Consider the following 15,888-nt stretch of genomic DNA (forward strand, 5'->3'; position numbering starts at 1 on the left):
TTCAATACAATGGCATCTGTTCTTCGCTGCAGCTCTAAGCTGCGCTTTGCGGCTCGTATCCCCGTAGCCCGGGCTCTCTCGACCACGGCTGCCCTGCGAACGTCTGAGAAGTCCTTCTTCTCCAATGAGCCTTCTGGTCCCTCAGTCTCGACCGCCATTCCTGGCCCCAAGAACCAGGCCGCTGCCGCTGAGCTCAACCAGGTGTTCGACGTTCGCAGCTTGAACATGCTCACTGACTACTCTCAGTCCGTTGGTAACTAGTATGTCACACCCGCCACAATCCGAAGTATCTCCGACTAACACTATCTCGTTAGCATCGCTGATCTTGACGGCAACATCCTTCTTGATGTGTAAGTCTCTCAATTGATGCATTGGAGAACAAAAATTCCTCTTCCAAGGCGATGGGTCCTAACAGCGCAACAGCTATGCTCAGATCGCGTCCATCCCCGTTGGCTACAACAACCCTCACCTGCAGCAGGTCGCCGCCTCACCTGAGATGACCAGAGCTTTGATCAACCGTCCAGCTCTGGGTAACTTTCCTTCTGCCGATTGGGCGCAGATTCTGAAGACCGGTGTCCTCAAGGCCGCCCCCAAGGGTCTGGACCAGGTCTTCACTGCCATGGCCGGCTCTGATGCCAACGAGACTGCCTACAAGGCTGCGTTCATGTATTACCGCCAGCAGCAGCGTGGTGGCCACGATGTCGAGTTCACTGAGGAGGAGCTCCAGACCACTATGGCCAACCAGTCACCTGGCTCGCCTCAGTTGTCTATCCTGTCATTCAGATCTGCTTTCCACGGTCGGCTGTTCGGCTCTCTGTCCACCACTCGCAGCAAGGCCATTCACAAGCTAGATATCCCTGCCTTCGACTGGCCCCAGGCCACCTTCCCCAAGCTCAAGTACCCTCTTGAGGACCATGTCCAGGAGAACGCCCAGGAGGAGCAGCGCTGCCTCCAGGAGGTTGAGCGCTTAATCAAGGAGTACCACAACCCCGTGGCTGCTGTCGTGGTCGAGCCCATTCAGTCCGAGGGTGGTGACAACCACGCTTCGCCTGCCTTCTTCCAGGGCCTGCGTGACATCACCAAGCGCAATAATGTCCTCTTCATCGTCGACGAGGTTCAGACCGGTGTCGGTGCCACCGGCAAATTCTGGGCCCACGACCACTGGAACCTTACCACTCCTCCCGACATGGTCACCTTCTCTAAGAAGGCCCAGACCGCTGGCTACTACTACGGTAACCCAGCTCTGCGCCCCAACAAGCCTTACCGCCAGTTCAACACTTGGATGGGTGACCCCGCCCGTGCTCTGATCTTCCGCGGTATCATCGAAGAGATTGAGCGTCTTGACCTCGTTGAGAACACCCGTATCACTGGTGACTACCTGTACGCTGGTCTCGAGCGTCTCGCCCAGAAGTACCCTGAGCACTTCCAGAACCTGCGTGGTAAGGGCCAGGGTACCTTCATTGCCTGGGACACCCCCAAGCGTGACCAGTTCGTTGCCAAGGCCAAGAGCGTTGGTGTCAACATCGGTGGCAGTGGTGTCAGCGCCGTCCGTCTGCGTCCCATGCTGATCTTCCAGCAGCACCACGCTGACATCCTCTTGGAGAGAATCGAGCAGCTCCTCAAGCTCATCTAGAGTTCTGAACTCCTGATTTACTTGAACAGGTCTTGCCTCATGATTGGATTAATTTAGCGTATTTCTTATTGTTATGCCAGGCTTGGCTTCTTTACCACCTTTTTTTTGCCTACGATTGATGTCACCCCAAGCTGGACTGTACATTCATAGACATGTTTGATGTCCTCAAAAATTCGATTCCATATCACATTCATTTCGAGTACCTCTTTAGAAGTAGTCAACGCCTCCTGCGACCGGTAACCTGTATCCTCTCTGATACTAAAAGACACAAAACATAGAAAAGAAGCAACGCAATGCTCCCAAGCCGAAACACCAGAACAAGCAGATAGCGTAAAGAAGCAAGATTTATTTCGGAGAGCGCCGGAGATCGGGGTTGGAGATCGGAGTTCGTCCGATATATGGGATGGGTATTCGAGGCTTATCGGCCATTGACTAGGAACAGAGATGGGCAATTCGTGGGTGGAGATTCATACCTCCTCTTCGCCGGTACTTCCATCGCGCCTAGAAAAGACTTGTTAGTGGCTTTCGCGGAGGATCAGGCAGGGGCTTTCAGCCCATCGGGGTACACACGGGACATATTTAACGCCGGAATCCTCCAAAGAGCCGATAATATCTTCGGAGAGCTGTAGAAAAGGTAGAAATGGCATGTTAGATCACAGGAAATGCTCAGTATGCTGAGAGTCAGAGCCAAGACAGCTCTGCTAGGAGACCTTACCGATCCTGACACCTTTGTAGCGTAGGTCCCCGGGACGTAGTTATCTAGACGCTGCCAGCGGGCAACCCAGCTAGCGGAAGGATCGCGAATTGAGATCAAGCCCTCAAACACCTGCGATGTGCACTCTTGGATCGCATCGTTGTTCCCCGGAGCTGGAGAATGGTCTCGCAGTTGGGACAGCCGTCGCGGGTGAATTTCTAGGGCGTGTTAGCAACGAGCTCGGCCGGGTCGCAAAGACCACACTCACAGTATGAGTCTGGACGATTGAGCACACCATGCAGGCGCGCAGATGGCGCTGCTGGTTCGGTGCAGCGAAAAAAGAGCCCGACATGGTTGGAAGCGGAGAAGAGGAAAGCGGGAGTTTGTGAGGCTGGAAATGGTGCCAAGGCCCATTGGTTCGGAGAAAAAAAGAACGTCAGGAACCGCTTTCTTCGCCTTTCCATCTTTTCTGCCCGAGGGGCTCTCATTCACTACCTCTGGGTTTGCGCTCTGCTTCCTGGACTTTCCATCTGCTCTTGGTGCTCTTTTGATTCTCCCCACTCCTCAAACTCCGCCTCTCTCCGAGCCCTCGATCGTCTCGCGTGCCCCTCCCCCAATCCTGCTCCATGGCTTCAGATCAAGAGGCGGCCAACGCCCTGAAGCTGCAGGGCAACAAGGCCTTCGCGAACCACGACTGGCCCACTGCCGTCGACTTCTATAACCAGGCTATCGAGAAATACGACAAGGAGCCGTCCTTCTTTTGTAACCGTGCACAGGTAAGCACCGCGGTCCCACCCTCTCGATCTCCCACTCCCAAATCAGTAGACTGACAGGTGGATTGTCTTGGCAGGCCCAAATCAAACTCGAAGCATTTGGCTTTGCTGTTGCGGATGCTACCGCGGCTTTGGAATTGGACCCGAACTACGTCAAGGTCAGTTGCAATGGCAAAAAGGGAGAAAAGGAGATAGAAAGAAACACCCTCTGAAGGCAACGCGGAGCGCTCGGGGTGTGCGTGATGCTTTGATACAACGCTGGATAATAAGAGGGGGCTATGCAGGCTGACACGCAAATTGTTTTCTACAGGCTCTATGGAGACGTGCACTGGCCAACACTGCAATCTTGAATTACAAGGCTGCGCTCAAGGACTTCAAGGCGGTTGTTAAGCGGGAGCCTGGTAACCAGAGCGCCAAGCTGAAGCTTGCGGAATGCGAGAAGCTTGTACGTCGAATCGAGTTCGAGAAGGCTATTGAGGTCTCAGATCCTCCTTCCGCGTTTGAAGGACTGGACATCGAGGCCATCAAGGTCGATGATAAATATGATGGAGTGCGGTTGGAGGGAGAGATGACTCAGGAATTTATTGACGACATGATTCAACGATTTAAAGATGGAAAGACTATTCACCGCAAGTACGTGTTCCAGATAATCAAGGCTGTGAGGGACCTCGTCTACAACGAGCCTACTATGGTGGAGATTGGTGTCGACTCAGGCAAGAAGTTGACCGTCTGTGGTGATACCCACGGTATGTTGGATGCGATTCATGTCGACGTGGGCATGGCTAACTAAGCGTTACAGGCCAGTACTTTGACCTCCTGGAGATCTTCCGTCGCAACGGCTCTCCTTCTGATACGCATGCTTATCTTTTCAATGGTGACTTTGTGGACCGCGGCTCTTGGTCTTGTGAGATCGCTCTTCTTCTTTACGCATACAAGTGGCTCCGACCAAATGGACTATTCTTGAACCGCGGAAACCACGAAACAGACGATATGAACAAAGTCTACGGTTTCGAGGGTGAGTGCAAGGCTAAATACAACGAGCGGGTCTTCAAGGTATTCTCAGAGTCATTCTCCGCGCTGCCTTTGGCGACCTTGATCGGCGAGAAGTACTTGGTTCTGCACGGAGGTCTGTTCTCTGACGATAAGACCACATTGGACGACATTCGCAAACTCAACCGCCATACCCAGCGACAACCCGGCCAGCAGGGCCTGATGATGGAGATGCTCTGGACTGACCCCCAGCCCCAGTTGGGTCGTGGACCCAGCAAGCGCGGCGTTGGCCTGCAATTCGGCCCTGACGTCACCAAGCGCTTCTGCGAGAAGAACGGTCTGGAGGCGATCATCCGATCTCACGAGGTTCGCATGGAGGGTTATGAAGTTGAGCACGATGGCCGGTGTATCACCGTGTTCTCCGCTCCCAAGTACTGCGACTCAACAGAGAACAAGGGCGCATATATCAACATTGGACCCGAGCTCAAGCTCGAATATGAGGTGTTCGATGCTGTTCCACACCCGGACATCAAGCCTATGGTAAGTTCCTCCCTTGTTACGTAGAGAGCGATTTCAAACTGACCGCTCCTCCAGGCCTATGCCCAGAACTCCATCCTTTCTAGCATGTGATGAATCTGATGACTTGCAAAACGGTGGCGTTGATTTAAAAGAAATAGAGATCTTCTACGATATAACTATATTCACGTTTATTTGCCCTTTTTCGATCTTTTGTACTTCCAGTTTGTATAGTTGGAGTAGACCTGACCGCCTTCCATCTGCCCCGCGCTCCCCTCTTCACGTCATAGTGTTCTCCCCACCCTTACAGATTCACGCTCAACAAGATGGAATTCGATCCTAAGACCCGTGAGTGCTTGAGCGATGGTCAATTTGCTGGCGATTCCTGTGGCTAACCTGGCCTAGCTCAATTCCTCACTTCAGACCCGTCGAGCTTCGCCTCAGTCTCGGCGGACGACCGATGGCCGGTGATTATTGTTAGTATTCTCCCAGCCGCAGAAATAGGACGCAATTGCTAAATTTTGTCAAGACCGGTGCTATCGATGACCTGCACCGCACATCTGCCGAAGTTAGTGATGCAGAGAAGCAAAAGGAAGCCAAGGCTATCATCGAGAAGCTCGCCAAATTGAAATACGAGCTGCAGCACAACCGGCAACTGACGTGTGTACCGCTCTTCTGCGGATTATTTTTAAGAAGCCGATGCTGACCGGCATTATATACTAGGCCCTTGGATGATGACGGCGAATCGGATATTGCTAGCTACAACCAAGAGTTAGAGCAGCGTGGGAACCCTGTCTGGCACGACGCGCCCTGGCTTTATGCCGAATGCTACCTTTGTAGGCTCCACGCATCGCATCGCCTTCGTCAAATACATGCGCAGGAGCTGACTTTCTGAACACAACAGACCGTCGCATTGAGACTTTCTTCGCGCTTTCCACCCACTGGAAGGGCTACGATGTGTTTGCTCGACAGAAGATGTCGACGTTCAAGTCGTCGCGCCCCGCTGTCCTCGAACTTGCAGCTCGATACCGCGAGCTCGCACTCGAGGCTGAATCAGGCAAAAGCTCGGAGGGCAAATCTCCCGAAGAGATCGAAGAGGCTGAAAAGCTTCTCTTCTCGGAGATGTGCGAGATCTGCCTTTGGGGCAACGCTACCGATCTGTCACTCTTGACCTCTCTCACATACGAAGATATCCAGAAGCTGCAGGGCTCACAAGCTCGGAAGGCCTCGCAGAGCAACATTCTTGTCAACGACATCGATGCTGCTTTCGCGACCTTGCAGAAGGCTCGCCGGGAGAAGAAGGACGGCGAGCGCCGTGTCGATATCATCCTCGACAACTCTGGCTTTGAGCTTTTTGTCGACCTGATCCTGGCGGGCTACCTCCTGTCCACCGGCTTGGCTACCAGCATCATCCTTCACCCGAAACGTCTCCCCTGGTTCGTCTCTGATGTCACTCCAAAAGACTTCTCCGACCTTCTCAACAGCATGGTCGACCCGCAGGCCTTCTACACTGCTGCGGACGACACGGGCAAGACTTATCCCAAGCTTTCAGAGAAGGAAGTCGAAGACGTCCGATTCCTTTTTGAACAGTGGAGCGGTTTCCACCAAGACGGCAAGTTGATCGTGCGCCCGCACCACTTCTGGACTACCCAGGGTTGCTACTGGCGTCTGCCGCACCAGGCACCCGAACTCTTCGAAGACCTGAAAGAGAGCGAGCTGGTCCTGCTCAAGGGCGATCTCAACTACCGCAAACTGACCAATGATGTAAGACCCCCGTTCGAATGTATCGTGGAATAAACTAGAGACCATGCTAAATCCTCTTCAGGCTCAATGGGACCCCACCACCCCCTTCACAACAGCTATTGGCCCTCTGGGTCCAAAGTCTGGAGTCCGTATCCTGGCTTTCCGTACCTGCAAGGCTGATACTGTGGTCGGCCTCCCGCCAGGCACAGACGAGAAGCTCCGCCAGCAGCCCGATGGAGGCGGCGACCAGGGTCGCAAGTGGGCTTGGAGCGGCAAATGGGCTGTTGTTTCGTTTTCCGACGGCAAGGCCTAGATTGGGGTAGGAAGTGGATAGAGATGTATCGGTTCAATAAACATACACGTAAATGGAGGACGGCAATATCCTGTCACCTCAACTTCAAACGGAGATCTTATGACAATTGGGGAGTTTGCCCCCGGGCTCGGCTTATATAGTTTAGATAGTTTGTCTTGATATCAGAGAAAGTCAGTTCCACAGAGATAGAGGGTGGGACCTTGGATATACTACATAGAATGTATGACTGTCCATTCAACCGCATAAATGGCTCCTACCACTCGTATAGGCCTTGGACACTAACTACCACTCCTAGCAAGATTCACAAATGATTGTGATAATAACAATAAACCGGTATCTGAATTCAACCCGAAGAAAAGCTACCGACTCGGGACTCCTGAAATTCCAACGCAGTGCTCGCTATACAACTGACAGAATACTCTTCCTCGCACGAAAAAGAGATATAAATTCAACAACCTAGATCCGAACTCAGATCTGGGCCAAGTTCTCCTTCCCAGAGGCGCGGCTCTTCAACTTCCGAGCCTCATTCTTCATCTTAAGCCGTGCCCGCGCTGCAGCAACTCGATCCGGCGTGAGCTCTTTCCCTCTCAGATCAGCGAGGCCAGCTCGAGTTTTACTCGATCGATCCCCCGCGATGGTATACCCGCGCGGGCCTGTGATCGAGTCCAATGTGGACTTGATGTGGGCGCGAGGGCGGTGCGTATTCGCCGGGCGGTGCTTGCGTCCGTATCCCGGTGAATCGGGCGGTAGCGCAGGACATCGATCTCATCATCTCGGTTCGCATGTCGTGGGTATCCGGGGTTCAGGGCCTTCATGGGAGACACGGAGATATTGGGGGGTGATGAAGGGGGTATGATGTCTTTGTCTCGGTGGGTTGCACTTCTGGGCAGGATCTCGTTCAGGTAGTGCGTGACTTCGTCATCGTCCGCGGCGATTTCACGAGAGGTGCGCTTCATATCCAGGGCGCCTGTTGTAGCGTTGCGGTATTGTCGGAGGTCGCGGCCCTTGGAGCGAGGGCTAGGGCTTGGAGGTGCGTCCATGTCATCTGTTGTTTCGATGTCGACAGTGGGGTCTTCTGCGAAGTCGTGTATTTGGATGCCTGTGTATGCCTTTCGAGGGCTCAAGGAAGTTCGTTGCTGGGGTCGGAGGATGGGGCCCTGTTCGACTGCTATGACTCGTGTCTTGAGCTGGTCGATTTGGGATTGCATGCGCCGGCGCTCTGCTTCGAATTCCTTGCGGAGGGCTTCTTCCGACTGTCGGTGCTCCTGGTTGGTGGCTTTGAGACGAGCACGGTACTCTTGGACGCGGGCTTCAAGTTTTATCTCTCTTTGCTTGAGTCTGGCCTCTTTTTCCTTGCGCCGGCCTTCGTATTGTGACATCTCCTGTTTCACACGCGCCAGGGTCAGTTTGAGAGATGTGTTCTCTTTTTCTAGCTCTTGGGCTTTCTTTTCAGAGCTCTGAGCTAGATTTTGGAGCTTGCTGAGATCCGGGTTCTTTTGCTCCAATTCTTCAAGCTTGGAATTAGCTTGCTTTAATTCTTGTTGGATATTACGCAGTTCATCTGGGGTCTGCGCCAACGAGGTCTCATCTTTTCTCTCCTTTGAGTCAGCTCCGGATGATCCAGATCCCTCGAATACACCTTGCTTTTCTAGTGTGGCGCGCAAAGACGTGACCTGTTGTTTGTACTGCAAAGCCAATGCGGTTTGCTTGGTCAAATCTTTGATCAACTGCTCCTTGTCACTTTTCGAATCCTCTCCCAAAACACTCGCAGCAAGATGCGTCACCTGTCGCTCCATCTCCGCGACCCTTTCTTCCTCCTCCTTGAGCTTCTGCATCAGGCGAAGCGCTTCATCGTCTTTTTTGCGCGCATACGACTTCGAGACCGACCGGTAGTGTACCAACTTCTTAATCTCGCGATTGGTGCGCATGCGGTAATTATCGAATTCCGTTTTCCAGTATTTCCCTGACTCCGAGCGCGGCTCGTCCAAGTTGAGCGTGATGTCCTCTGCCCCAGCTTCGTCTTCCGAGCGCGTCGCAGAGCTGGGATTCGGCGACGGGTCAGGAGGTGTCGTGAGGGTAGGCTTGGTGGACGTGTTTTCCCGAGCATCAATGAGTGACTGCGTAAGTTTGCTGCGCTTGCCATCTGCAGATCCAGACATCCATTGCACACTCAGGCTACCAGATGGCTGGGGCGTTCTCGATTTGCTCGGCGACTCTCGCTTGCCTTCATTATCGACGACGCCCTCGCCGAAGGAAACCGTTTTGCGCCGGTTGGAAATGGTGCTGGGGTCACGAGGATACTCTTGGTCGGGGACCCTGAGAGATTGCCCGTCGCGTCGTCCGAGTCTGGTTTGAGCTCGGGTGCCTCGATCGGCTCGGGTTTAAAAGGCTCGCTCTTGCTGCGCTGGTGAGGTTCTTGTCTTGGTTTGGCCGGTCGCGGGGTTTTCTCGTCATCCTCAGCACCGGGGGTGCCAAAGATAGCACTTTTGAAGGCGCGCAGAGCGAACACGGGCGCCGGGGTTTCGGGAGGCTCTAGCACCTTCGAGGTGTCTTCACCAGCATTCATGGTCAGCGGAGCCTTGGTCTGGAGAGTAGTGAACATACCGGCATCAGCGCCTTCCCCCTTCATCCAGTCCAGCATGGTGGGAATGGTATGAGGTGTGAAGGCGGAACGGGATGTGATGGGGTAAACAAAAGGAAACGCGTTTCGGCGCTTATCGATAGCGGAACTCAAAAGGCACCACGTTTTCCTTGGAAGGAAATCAGTCTAGCATCTGCACCATGCGAGATGAGAAGACCTCAGGGGCTCTCGAGGTTATTGACAGGATTGGACTCGGAGCTGTGATGGGATTGATCCCCTCGCATACTCACACCGCCTTAACAAAGTACTGGACTGCTGCTATGCGCATCCCCAAAATAGCAGCACTTTTGAATTACACCTAACTTTACGCAATAGAACAAGAAAGCTATTGAAGAAAAATAACAGTATTCAGAGATGCATGCGAAAAAGGTAGTTCAAAGTCTAAAAGGATTGAATAAGTCCACTGCTGTGTTTTCTAAGTTTGTTCAAACGCCATAACTCTCATGCTGTCAAAAGGCCCACGCAGATGCAATTTGGTCTCGCTAGATCGAAGTCAAAAAACAATTTTAACTGCCACTCGGCACGAGCAATCCAGGCCCGTGACTGTTGATTTTACACTCTCATGGCACCTACACCGACGACGATTTGGTCAGTGATGAAAGCTTTCCGATGAGAGTTGAGGCGGCAGAATGAGGTGGAGCCGGGTTGGCGACGACCTTCGCCCTCAGTGCAGCGCGGATATCCTCGACGGTACGGTCCTCCCAGTCGCCGAATCCATCCTGGCTGAGAGGGAAGAGCACCAGGTTATCGGGGCGCGTCATGAAGTCATCCACGTTGGGCGCAGGCGTGGAAGTAATGATGTCCAGCTCGACCGCGATCTGGCGGCAGTAGGTGTCCAACGGAAGATCATTCACATCCTGGCCGAAGGGGTTCTCGATTTCGCTGCCAATAGTGGCCAGTCCGATGATGATGTAGGCGGCAACTTTGGCACCGATTAGCAAGGCTCAACCGGGAAAAAAAAAATAGGAAAGAAAAAAATTCACGATCTTACCAATGGAGGCGGGGATGGTGATCCACTTTAGAAACTGGCACAGCTGGAACGGCAGGACAAGGACGTAGATCCAGGAGATCTGTGCGATAGCGATTGTGTACGCGGTCGGCATGGGGGTGTCCAGCACCCGCTCAGTCCCTGTAAGAACCTCGTTGAGGGAGGCAATCATGCTAACTAGTCACTTTGTCAGCGCTGCTCGAAGTACGGCTCAGTGTTTCTCGTTACTTACTCAGCTGACCCTGGTGCAGAGTGGAGGACAGGGTTTCATTCTTCACACATGAGTCAACGTATGCCGACAGATGGTTCAGAATCTCCAGGGGGAGGTGGCCAAGGGGCTTCTTGGATCGCTTGATGGCCTTGCGCGGGTTCGATTCGGCAAAGGAAACACCGAGGTATTCTCCAGTAGATTTCCAGAGAGACTTCTTCTTAGGCTTCAGAGCGTCAGGGTCGTGGGCCTCTCGGGCGTATGTATCCAGATGGCCCGCAAGTCCAGCCAGGTCCTCGTAAGCGATATCGGGCTCGAAACGAAGCTTGTGCTTCAAGGAGACCGCAAAGGCCAAGAGAAGGTTCATGGCAGACCTGGTGGACCCATGTCAGTTCAGGGTAAAGTCAAGGAGCAATCGGGGTATACACCTACAGCTTCCTCAAAAGATCCTGCTTTCCAGCCTCGCCAGGACGCTCCGACGTGTTAACCCAGATGGTGCGAGCAAAGTTGCGGGAGGTCTGGATGAGCTGGGCCCAGTATTTGCGACCATCGGCCCATCTATGGGTGGATTAGTAGGAGATCACAATTCGACGATAGGAAGGAATTACCGTTCGTAAGCAGTGGAGCTGCGGAATGAGAGCGCCAAACCCACCACGAAACCCAGCACGGTGAGCAGGATATCATTTACACCAACTATTCATGACAGTCAGTTAACGAAGTTACCCGGGTTGTCGATATACCACTCACTATCATAGACAAGCATGTAGACGGCAGTGATAACAGTAGACTCGCATGCGACCAGCAACATGGGCAAAATCATCTTCGGGGTAATACTCCCGTGCATACGCATGATGATTGGCCATTTGGAATGCTTTTCCATGTCTCGGGGGCCATGCTGTCAAGACGATTAAGCTGTTAGTCAACCATGGTTGAGGCTCCGAGAGTTTCCCGTTAGGGTTTGTGCGACTCCACATACAAAATACCGGTCCAGCTCAGTCGAGTCTCGCCGATCCAAATGGAATTGCATATCCCGGCTGCTGGCTAAATGCTCCATGAAGGTCGGTCGAGGGGTCAAACGGCCTGGAGCTTTTCTTCCCTCACGGGCGGCAGGTTATGCTCGTTATGCGAGACGTCATGGTGAACAGCGCTCGGAACGGGCGCAGGCGCATTGTCGCTGGTCACAGCTGTGGACGCGTCGGTCGGGTTTGGTGGTGCAGCATCGCCGTCGGTCATGTTGAATGTATTTGAAAAGAGGGTCTGAAAGAAAGAAGAATTGTAAACGAAAACCGAAAAAAGAAAAAGAAAAGAAAAGGAATGTCGACAAGAACCAGGGGGTAAAAGAGTGACGTGAATGGGGTTAGGGGGAAGAAAATTGAAACGTGGAGAAGAAAGTCGGAGAAATAGAGCCTGAGGAGGACCTGAAACAGGGCGTTACCATAGCCCAGTGCAAGTGTTTCATGGCGCGGCGAATGGCGCACGAAAAGATGCTCTAGACCACCGCAGAGCTCGTTCTTCAGCACGAAAGTGGAGAATGGGCCATTTGACAGCCACGGAGGAATTAAAATTAGACGGCCTCAGGAGAAGTCTGATTACACTGCCACACTCCCCGCCTTGGATTTCACATTCAGCGAATGGTCAAATCCACCTCGACGTGCCCTTCCATGCCAGGGCAGATCAGATCGTACAAAGTAGATCTCCAAGCAAGAAAGTTAAAGGCGGGTATATTCTCGTAAGAACCTTTTAGCCAGCCGCCTCACGTCAGACGCGGCCCAACACTAATTCTAACATTACTCCTTAATTGCCGCTCTATTACTGCAGGTCCACCGGGAATCTATCCCTGATGCGCTGGCCGTACCGCGAGAAAAGAATGGGCACCGGCACAAAAGCCAAGGACACAAATCCTAATAAAGAATTGCCCCAGCCAATGCCCAGATTGGCAAATAACTTGGGCCCCGCCAGCGGCAGCAGAGCTCCCACTAGTGATCGCGACATGGTCAGGGTCGCGTTGGCTGACGCAGCGTACTCGGGATAATTGTCGATCACGTAGGTCTGAATGGGCAGATACAGACCCATGAACCCGAAGCCAAATGGAGCCATCCCGATGATCGGCACAATCCAGAAAACGTGCTTGTCGGCTGTCCAGCCATACCAGAAGAAGCTGATGGGAACAAAGACGGAAAAGAAGATCATAACGGGGAGCCGCATCTCGGGCTCGAACTTGCCGCCATTCTTGGCCGTCATCCTCATGACGATTCGATCACTGGTCAGTCCATTGCAAGCAGCCCCGAGAAGGAAGCCAATGCCAATCCCAAGATACGCAAGACCAGAGACTCCGCTGGACCAGCCATACTCTTCTCCAAAGACGCCAGAGATGGTTGTGAAGAACAAGTACAGAAGCCCGTACATTACAGCCATATAAAATGCCAGCGCCGCCACAATAGGGGACTTGGAGAATAGGAGCACAGGTCGCCGGAGTCCAACTTTCAGGGAGTTGGCGATCGAAACCTTTTCGCCATCAGGGGTATATGCGCTACGGAGGTCGCTGCGACCCAGTTCTTTCGCCAGCCCTGCGGTCTTCCAGCGGATCAGCACATTGGCGTAGGTCTCCCGGTTCAAGAGCTCGATTCCAAGCGCGACGACCCCTCCCACAATCAAGAGCACCCAGAAAATCCATCTCCACCCAATAGTCTCTCCCATGAATCCTCCCGCTAAGGGTCCAATGGTCGGGCCAACCAGGGGTCCCAAACTCCAGATGGCTGTTGCAAGTCCCCGCTGCTCTACTGGGAAAAGGTCGGCGATCACGCCTGCGCCGAGCGTGAGGCAGCCTGACCCACCCATTCCAGCTAAGAGCCGGAAGATGATCAGGGAGGCGATATTCGGGGACAGTGCACATCCAATCTGCCAGATCACCAGGAACCAATTGGCGCAGCTAAGCACAATCCGGCGTCCATAGATCTCGCTCAGTGGGGCGAGTAGGAGAGGGCCGAACTGGTTCGACGCACTGCGTCAGATCGAATCGTGGCATATTGACGGCTAATACAACTTACAGCATATCCGAGAAGGTAGATGCTCACGCTGAAGGAAAGCAGTGTCTCGTTATCCACGTCCAGGTCCTTCTGCACGTAGCTCACCGCGGGTGCAAACATGCTGGAAGCCAGGGGTGAAATGAACGTGATGGCACTCATCACCATCAACAAACCCCATTTCTGGCCCGGTCGGAAATTCTGTGGATTCTGGGGGATCATCCTGCCCTTCCCACCCACGAGCCCCCGATCGAGATCTTGCTCGGGATACTTGATTTCAACCGGCAATTGCTCCTCCGGGCTCCTCTGGTTCGTAGAGGTAATCACTACATCCTTGGGGTCATCCGCAACCTTGGACTCCCTCTCCAATGAGACGCGGTCGGCTCCACACATGTCTGGGAAGGGAGGGGTTGGAGGAGATTCTGAGAAGCTTTGTGATCGAAAGGCAGCAGCTGGCTTGTCTATTTACCCCAGCTGTGGATGAGGGCAAGACCTCCCTATAAAGGGCGGGCCCAGCGGTTCATTAGGACTGCGTATTTTAGACACAAAGATGCAGTCAGGATAACCCAGCAACCAGTCGCCCCACGCTTCGCGGGTTCCCCCAGCCGCTGATAGGGCATTTGCAGGGATCTGCGCATCATTCAGGCGAGCTACAGATAGTTCGGCGATTGACAGAAGTACGGTGTACCAAAAAAAAAAACCTCGATTTATCACCCCCAAAGGCCATTGATTGGTTTCCAGTATCCCCAGCGAGCTCCATTTAGTTGCGTTAGCTTAGCTCCTGTGCCATAATTCTACTCCTATACGACATTGTTTCTTTTGCTGGGGGGGTTCCCATATCTGGAGTAAGGGCTTGGGCCATGGCCTGAGAGGAGGGGGTATGGAATCGGCTTTGTGCGCCGGCCGTTTTGATCAGGGCGTGTCTTCGGTGCGTATTGAGATGGTTGTACCACAGGCAACGTTGATCTATAGATCGAGGGGCTTCGATTGATCAGGCTTTCAGCGCATCCTAGCCTACGAAGTTGTAGTCACATCTCTTCCATTGGTATTCGCGGGTCATGCTACTAGTGGGGGTATCTCAAGTATTGGCCTCAGTCTTTATAAAGCCGTATCTAAGGATTTACTATGTACAAGGACGCCTATTATGTCAAGTTATGCAGACGGCATAAACTGGTAGCAGCCTGAGTACAATCAAGGGATATGTAGCACATTCTAATGAAACACAAGGCTATACAAAAGTACCTCAATTTCACGTTCAAGTCGTTTGATTGGCTTCCACCTCCGGCAGGACGAATGTCTGCATCAATGCTCTGATGTATCAAATTTCCCAGTCTATATCGAAGATATAATTCCGTTCAATAAGACAATCCTTCAGACCCGGAAAAAACGATTCTACTTAAGGATCTCCCCTGCGTCATTAAGATTTGTCTTTGAACAAATAATAATGAACTATGTTATATTCCAATCTGGGTTCTTAAGTAACAGCTTATTAAACAAGAATGATTGATCGCAAAGAACTAAATATATGCTAAAACAAGTGTCTTTATATATCCAGTCCTTCTTATCACTAATATGTCCAGGATATATCGCTAATACGTTCCGCATATCATTGATGTGCAGTGCTTATCACCCGATGAGCCGTAGTGGCCTTGTTGTCTTAAGCAGCCGCCTCTAGCTTCCCGCTAACCGTTAAATTGAGTAGTGCAGTATCCTTAGACCTCGCCATGGAACTTCCACGGGTAGGGATTTTGGTTCCAGTTCCGTGGGACGGGTAGGCAAGTCCTACCCATTACCCATCCCCGTCTACCCAGTGTAGACCATGGGGTACCCGCGGGTTACCCACGAATTACCCAAAAATGCATAATTACCCCTTTTTGGACATGCCAAGCTGTATAAAATCGCTTACTCACCCAAGTAAATTACAGTTTTTAACAGCTGTTCTGGTTAGCCTCTAGTTTATGAAGCGATACAACCACATTGACTACGTAAATTAAGTATTGAAGTTGAAAAGCGTTATTAGTAGCTCTGGTAATAGTGGTTTGTATCTATATTTAATAGATTAAACCTTATGGTAGATGGTTGTAGGTAGTATTGTGGATTATATATTGTCAACTGTTGAAAATATATATTTACACTACAAGGGAGTAAGTGTATCTTCCTGACAACACAATCATACCCCTTTTATATACTCTTATATCAGTGAAACTGATTAGCTGTTCGACAAATCGAATTATATACGTTATTTCCATTTAAATATGAGCTTTGCTTTAACAAAATTGTATATATTAAGTGTACAACAGCCTTGAACAGTGGTATCTATCTTGAAAACAATGGCACTTGAATATGAAAAAAGGGGTTAAAGTGAG

At 52.1% G+C, this 15,888-nt stretch overlaps 7 protein-coding genes across 7 annotated transcripts; 3 read left to right on the forward strand and 4 right to left on the reverse strand.

Annotated features, from left to right (window-relative positions):
• Positions 1-9: 9 nt before the first annotated feature.
• On the forward strand, positions 10-1,633 carry gatA (4-aminobutyrate transaminase gatA; the record flags this gene model as incomplete). The annotated part of the gene is made up of 3 exons (XM_058477397.1): positions 10-260; positions 315-350; positions 424-1,633. The coding sequence occupies 3 exons, from the start codon at positions 10-12 to the stop codon at positions 1,631-1,633; spliced, it is 1,497 nt and encodes a 498-aa protein (XP_058327742.1).
• A 473-nt stretch (positions 1,634-2,106) lies between these two features.
• spt4 (transcription elongation factor SPT4) lies at positions 2,107-2,679 on the reverse strand (the record flags this gene model as incomplete). Its single annotated transcript, XM_058477398.1, has 4 exons — positions 2,107-2,134; positions 2,204-2,256; positions 2,349-2,545; positions 2,592-2,679. Coding segments are annotated over 4 exons (366 nt in total), but the record flags the coding sequence as incomplete, so codon positions are not given.
• A 274-nt stretch (positions 2,680-2,953) lies between these two features.
• ppt1 (protein serine/threonine phosphatase PPT1) lies at positions 2,954-4,720 on the forward strand (the record flags this gene model as incomplete). Its single annotated transcript, XM_058477399.1, has 5 exons — positions 2,954-3,103; positions 3,178-3,258; positions 3,411-3,846; positions 3,900-4,630; positions 4,685-4,720. 5 exons carry the CDS (start codon positions 2,954-2,956, stop codon positions 4,718-4,720), a joined length of 1,434 nt encoding a protein of 477 aa, XP_058327744.1.
• A 212-nt stretch (positions 4,721-4,932) lies between these two features.
• N7468_008104 (damage-control phosphatase ARMT1 family protein) lies at positions 4,933-6,662 on the forward strand (the record flags this gene model as incomplete). Its single annotated transcript, XM_058477400.1, has 6 exons — positions 4,933-4,954; positions 5,012-5,082; positions 5,136-5,266; positions 5,330-5,442; positions 5,511-6,370; positions 6,432-6,662. The coding sequence occupies 6 exons, from the start codon at positions 4,933-4,935 to the stop codon at positions 6,660-6,662; spliced, it is 1,428 nt and encodes a 475-aa protein (XP_058327745.1).
• Positions 6,663-7,249: 587 nt separating this feature from the next.
• On the reverse strand, positions 7,250-9,303 carry N7468_008105 (uncharacterized protein; the record flags this gene model as incomplete). Its single annotated transcript, XM_058477401.1, has 2 exons — positions 7,250-8,945; positions 8,978-9,303. The coding sequence occupies 2 exons, from the start codon at positions 9,301-9,303 to the stop codon at positions 7,250-7,252; spliced, it is 2,022 nt and encodes a 673-aa protein (XP_058327746.1).
• Positions 9,304-9,872: 569 nt separating this feature from the next.
• N7468_008106 (bestrophin family protein) lies at positions 9,873-11,732 on the reverse strand (the record flags this gene model as incomplete). The annotated part of the gene is made up of 8 exons (XM_058477402.1): positions 9,873-10,225; positions 10,295-10,468; positions 10,524-10,873; positions 10,932-11,057; positions 11,108-11,192; positions 11,247-11,394; positions 11,476-11,547; positions 11,601-11,732. 8 exons carry the CDS (start codon positions 11,730-11,732, stop codon positions 9,873-9,875), a joined length of 1,440 nt encoding a protein of 479 aa, XP_058327747.1.
• A 576-nt stretch (positions 11,733-12,308) lies between these two features.
• N7468_008107 (MFS transporter) lies at positions 12,309-13,915 on the reverse strand (the record flags this gene model as incomplete). The annotated part of the gene is made up of 2 exons (XM_058477403.1): positions 12,309-13,487; positions 13,547-13,915. The coding sequence occupies 2 exons, from the start codon at positions 13,913-13,915 to the stop codon at positions 12,309-12,311; spliced, it is 1,548 nt and encodes a 515-aa protein (XP_058327748.1).
• Positions 13,916-15,888: the final 1,973 nt, after the last annotated feature.

This window comes from Penicillium chermesinum, assembly GCF_028974085.1.
Source record: "Penicillium chermesinum strain IBT 19713 chromosome Unknown utg000006l:1.0-2335141.0:1.0-2336784.0, whole genome shotgun sequence".
Lineage (NCBI taxonomy): Eukaryota > Fungi > Ascomycota > Eurotiomycetes > Eurotiales > Aspergillaceae > Penicillium > Penicillium chermesinum.